General features: G+C 39.7%; 1 protein-coding gene across 1 annotated transcript; it reads right to left on the bottom strand.

Moving 5' to 3' along the window:
• Positions 1–459: 459 nt before the first annotated feature.
• LOC114746407 (inactive TPR repeat-containing thioredoxin TTL3-like) lies at positions 460–4,245 on the bottom strand. Its single transcript, XM_028934633.1, has 7 exons — positions 2,944–4,245; positions 2,322–2,517; positions 2,041–2,213; positions 1,597–1,930; positions 1,242–1,440; positions 1,054–1,160; positions 460–837 (listed from the first exon to the last, which is right to left on the bottom strand). The coding sequence occupies exons 1-7, from the start codon at positions 3,894–3,896 to the stop codon at positions 682–684; spliced, it is 2,118 nt and encodes a 705-aa protein (XP_028790466.1). The 5' UTR covers positions 3,897–4,245; the 3' UTR covers positions 460–681.
• Positions 4,246–5,790: the final 1,545 nt, after the last annotated feature.

Genomic DNA, 5,790 nt, shown 5'->3' with positions numbered 1-5,790 from the left:
AAGAAGGTCCTCCAATATTATCAAATACTAGCTTGATGACAAATAATTGCCCCCAGCCAAGCCTCCTAGTCATTTTCTTCCCCCATCATCTTTTTCTCTGTCTCACTCTTAAGTAGCAGTACAGACCGGACAATAATTAATATTCGACACTTTTTACAGCCTTTTCCCTTCCTGCCATGCCCATGTTCCTAATTCACAATTTTTTCCTGTTCATTTTTGGATAACAACAACGTAGCCTTACTCCCTTAGGTGAGATTTGCTAGATTGATCGACACGTTAAACTCTCCTAACTGTCAAATTTTTAGATAGATTGTTAATCAAAAAATCTCAGATATTGTATTGTTCTTTTTTGGACAATTTGATATACCCTTTAAATATATTTATTGTTTTGATCTGAGTTTTGAGTTATTGCTGTGATAAAGTTGGCACGAGGATGATGCAAAATAGTAGGAAAGAAAGAAAAGGAAGAAACAAGATATACATTTATGATTGAAAACCTAATTAACAAGACGCTGATTTTTCCCTGAGGTTTATCTGCCTAGAGCTCTGAAAAATTTATGTGCACTTTGTGTACCAGGGCAAAAACTGACCCTCCTGATCTTTCTGAACTGAAGAGGGCAGGGTTTGGCCAGTCCGCCTACATATGACTGCAAAAAAATTAAAGGGTATACATTATGGAAGCTAGAGATTACAACAGTTCCTCACAGAGTCCTCCAATAACTGATGACTCGGCCTTATCATCTCCATCACCTTCTCTCCATTTGCATATATTCTGAAGGTCGGCACAGTTCTTATGCTCTCAGCTTTTCCTACACTTGTACAGTCTTCCAAATCCACCTGAAAAATTGATTTTGGATCAAGTTAAGAAGGACCAAGTGTAATTTGCGTATAAGATAACCACCTAAACACATTTTGGACATCACGTTTGTGTGTGACAAGACATGATTCTTCAAATTTTATGAAATAATAATGCGTATATCTTGGTTGTTTTCTGTGTCAGTGTGTTAGCATCAATGTCTATACTTCTCAGAAAGGCATAAATTAGTGTTTTACCTTGATGAATTTAACATCTGGGTATCGAATGCAGAGCGTATTTATGAAGGGGGATATTTCTTGACATCGTTCATTAGATGCCTTCTTGAAATGAACCACTGAGATACCTGAAAATTGAGGTTTTTGGCTTTACACAAAACCAACGAGGCAAGAGAAATGCTGCACTAAAACTACTGGGGAGAAAATACCAGAAGAAGCAACTGCGGCTTTGAATCTATCTAATGTAGAGACCTCTTCAACCTCAACAAGTTTTGAACCACATTCTTCCCCACGAGATTTCCTCAATGCAAGCTGAGCCTGACGGAGAGACTCAGCAACTTTACTGTCTCCAGAAAGTTCATGCTTTAATGCCTCGTAATCTCTTATAGCATCTCCCCACCTTTCAAGCTGAACACAACATTTATTAGTCAAGCAATCATTTAGAATCACCCAAGAAATAGAATTCACAATTAGACAAAGCACCATAAAAGTTGTGACCGTACTGCTCAAAAAGAAAGAGAAGAAACAAACAGACAAACATAGGCACAGTGCAAAAAAGTTCACCTTTGAATTTGAGACAGCCCTACGAAGAAGGGCCTTGGTACAGTTTGGTTGTATTCGCAGGGCATGGTTGCAGTCCTCGACAGACTTTTCCCACAGCCCAAGTTTAGACCAGCAAACAGCTCTATTGCAGAACAAGACATAGTTGGAACTATCAATCTTGAGGCCTTCTCCATAAGCAGAGCAAGCTTCAGAAAATTTTCCTTGGCCAAAAAGATCGTTGCCTCGAGAGCGAGCCCCCGCCACCATTTTCACGGTATTTACTACCCTTGCAACTTCCACATTGCTATAGTCTACCAAACTAGCCTTTTCTGCTTCTGCTACTGCATTCTCAAATCTGCCCCGGAAAAAAAAAAAAAAAAAAGGAACCATCTTTCTTGTTCACTGTTTTTCCCATTCACTCAAAATTCATGCCTATTTCTTGCATTGGAAGTTGATGATTTTTACCTTCCTAAGGCCATCTCAACCTGAGCTCGAACAAAGTGAACATACGCTTCACCAACCATACCAAAGAACTTGGTTTGAGAGCAACCCTCCAGCTTTGGAATGTTTGAGAGGGTGGACTCAGCGTCCTCAAGCAGATGAAGTTTCAAATAGGCTTCAGCTTTACAAGCAAAAAGCTGCAAGTAGAACTCACCCAACTTAGGGAATAGAAACTATGGAATATCACTGAGAAATTCAAATTATATATATGTTTGTTTGTTTGTATGTACAAGAGTGGAGCATACCTGGGGAGAGAAATCTGCTCCGACAGCAATGGCTGCGTCTGATTCCCTGAGTGCGCTTTTCCAATCACCGATCTTTCGTGCTTCTGCACATCGTTTAAAATGCTTCTCCAATAGCCCCAGCTTGTGCAGTTCCGAATGATCCACCTGTTTTCCAGGGAGACAGAGGTGGCTCTGGGCATTCTCAACCTGCCCAAAGCTGAAGAAATTCCACATCTACTTATAAATTCAAATGAGCCAACAAAAATTCCGAATTTTCAAAAGTCGAATGTATAAAATGTTTAATACATGCCTTGACGAAGGAAAAGTTGCCACAGAACGAGAAACTCTTGTTACCATATCAAATGAATAAGCAAGGAAAAAGAGTTCGTATTCCAAAGCTATAGCCGGAAATTATGAGAACTGTTCAAATTTTCACAGTAACCAGCATCAAATCCACGTGACAGATGCCAAAACTAAGATCAATCATTCGCATATCAAAACCAAGTCAAGGATGAAAGATGAGCAAAGCAGTACTTTTCCGTCAACGACACAGTTACAAGAGAACCATACTGATAAAAGCATAGATATAATATAAGTTAAACACGATGCAACTTTATAAACACAAAACTAACAGAGCGCTAACCGCAGATAAAGTGAAGCCAGTCTCTGATGAGCCCTGGCATAACCAGGATCCAGTTTCACAGCCTCTTCGCACTCCTTCGCCGCCGCAGCCAACTTCCCCAGAGCCGTCAACGCTGCCGCCCGATTACTCCGGTAAGCAGGATTATTGGGTGATATCGAAATTGCGCGATCGTACAACGACAATGCCTCCGCAAAGTTACCGCTTCTGTATAGCTCATTTCCAGCTCTTTTCACTTCCTCAGGATCTGAAGCACTCATTGCTCGCTTCACAATGTCCGAAACCCCTCCCAGCTGAGAGTTCCCGGGGACATTGTCGTAGACGATGACGTGCCCTCCATTGCCCAATTTCCCGCCACCGCGCATTATGTTGCCTCGGCCATAGTTTACCGTCCCTGAACCCAAAACATCAGTTCTATTGGGTGTTCGAGGCGCCAAACCTGTTTTTGAGATCTTCCCTGACGGACAAATATTGCCGGCTGGGAGCAAATTAGTCCCTGAAGTCGCACCATTTGGATGACCGTTATTCCCCCAGCTGCTAGAACTTCCACCGGAGTATATTAATGGAGCTCCAGCTGAAACCGATCTCCTATGACCCGGCTTGGTGCGTCGGGATGCCAAAGCCGGTTGAAGGCTCTCACAGGCGTTTGAGTTGGTCTCACGGAGCTCGCCGGAGTTGTTGCTGGGCTTCCCGTCTGGTTTACAGGGCAACTTGGCAACGGTTTGTCTGCTTCCGGAAACCGATCCGGCAGAGCTGCTCGAGCTGCAGCTTGAGGTGTTAGGGGCGCCGGCACCGGCAGCATTAACAGTGGCAGGGGTTTTCAATGGAGAAACAGGAGAACCCAGATCGAGTTCTTTAAAATCAGGCTTGTTCTCGTCAGAAGCCAACAAATCGCGGAATCGAGTAGTGAGAGAATCGAACCCCAGTCCCTGCATCGGCTTGCCAGTCTGCGACATTCTCTCTGTCTCTTTATTCTGTGGCTTTCTTTTCCCCAGAAATCATTCCCCGAAACACGAGCCCCAGTTATTAGAAGAAGCAAATAACAGCGAATCCGATATGTGCTAGAAAGAAGAACTTGAAAAGAAGAGAATGGCAGAAGAAGAACGGGGGATTCAGTAACAGAGACGGCTTGTTATGAGGAGAGAACTGGGAGAGTGAGAGATTGAAAGAGAGGGGGATAGTATCCCGTGAGGAAGCAAAGAATGTATATGAAGGCAGACTAGAAAGAGCAAATGCCAGAAAAAGAGAGGGAGAGAGAGAAAAAAAAGTACTATTACTATATTTTTCTTTCTGACTATCCCTCTCGCGTTTCCCTCCCCGAGCTGTTAAGGATATTTCTACGTTTTCTTCTCTTTCCTTTTAAACATGATGACGACGGACCTCCCCATGAAGGATTACTACATTTGTCATTTTTTTCCACATATGCCCATAACTTTCAGTATTGTTACTTTTAACCGCCCCCTTATGGCCACCTGGCCAGCAAAAGGAGAAGGGGTAAGATTTGAGAATCTAAATTATTAATTATGTTAGGTGAATAGTGACTGTATTTCCATATATTAGTAATGTATCAGGTGAGTAGATAACATTAACTTGACTATTTGCAAGGAAAATAATAAAATTTTGAGTCAAGGGAAGGTAAGGCTTTTAATTTCGAATCTCCTAACTTGATTTCATTTTATGCTCGTGCAAAATTTGCTCCACCACCACGCTTGACGATGGGTACTTTCTTTTTTTCCTTTTTTTTTTTTAAATTTTGCTGACAGTCGTTTTTATCTACTTTGTATATACTAATAAAAATTGTTAAAAATATTAAATTTATTATAAATTTTGAGTAATTTTAAATATATTACTATTTGTATTAGTTATATTAAAGTGTGATACTATATTATATAAGAAAAAAATATTTGAATACTTATTAAACATATCGAACTTCGCCCATGGCGATCCCAAACTCAGATAAAGAAACAGGGTTGTCTTAGAAGCTCGAGTGGTGAAAAATTTGTTGAATTTTCCGATAGCATGGATCTTTCTATAACTCCTCAAGCATAACAATTTTGTTTTTTGCCCACGCTCCTTCACCATGTGAAACATCTTATAAAAAGAACAAAAATACTATCTCCAATCTTTAATATACTACCTCCTATTCTTAATATAAGAGCTAATTAACTAGTTTGGACACATTAAAAAAACTAGTTAAATTAGTTATTTGTAATAAAGATACGTTGGCTTTTCTATAATATCCTTACTAATCAAGTATATTAGTAAGAACTATTATGAAAAAAATGAATTAATATGAGAGACAAAGTATGTTAGGGTCTTATATTTAGGACTAAAATAAAAACCAAACAAACTTTTATATTAAGGATTGGAGGTAGTATAAGTTATAGTTCGAATTGAATTACAAATTAGATCTTATACTTCATACGATCATTATTATAAAATCTTGTTTGAATTACGTCTAAACCTTAAACTCTAATTACAAGATCTTATTTATAGATTACAAAAGAGGTTTTATAATTAGTGTTAGAGATAATATTAAATATTAGGCTTAATTAAAGAAGCACCCTATAATGAGCAGTTAAGGAAGATTTTCTCTTTTGGCCTGAGCTGAGGAGGAGTATTAATTGAGCCGATTGTGAGGGTTATAGTGAGTAATGTGCTCATGGCGTGCTTGACGCCCCCCAATTAAATACGGTGGGCATTCCGGCATGAGATTCCGTACTACTTGGGGTATGTATTTCACTATTTCTAGACCTTCGGAGCTGCATGGACCATCATAGTTAACATTATTTCAACTCCTTGGTTCAATTACCTAGATACGAAGCATGTCCTTATAACCGTGAAAGTTAA

Source organism: Neltuma alba, unplaced genomic scaffold (assembly GCF_004799145.2).
Source record: "Neltuma alba isolate B1F8T4 unplaced genomic scaffold, ASM479914v2 tig00004971_pilon, whole genome shotgun sequence".
NCBI classification, from domain to species: domain Eukaryota; kingdom Viridiplantae; phylum Streptophyta; class Magnoliopsida; order Fabales; family Fabaceae; genus Neltuma; species Neltuma alba.
Note: the sequence above shows the minus strand (reverse complement) of the source record. Positions and strands in the feature narration are given on the sequence as shown.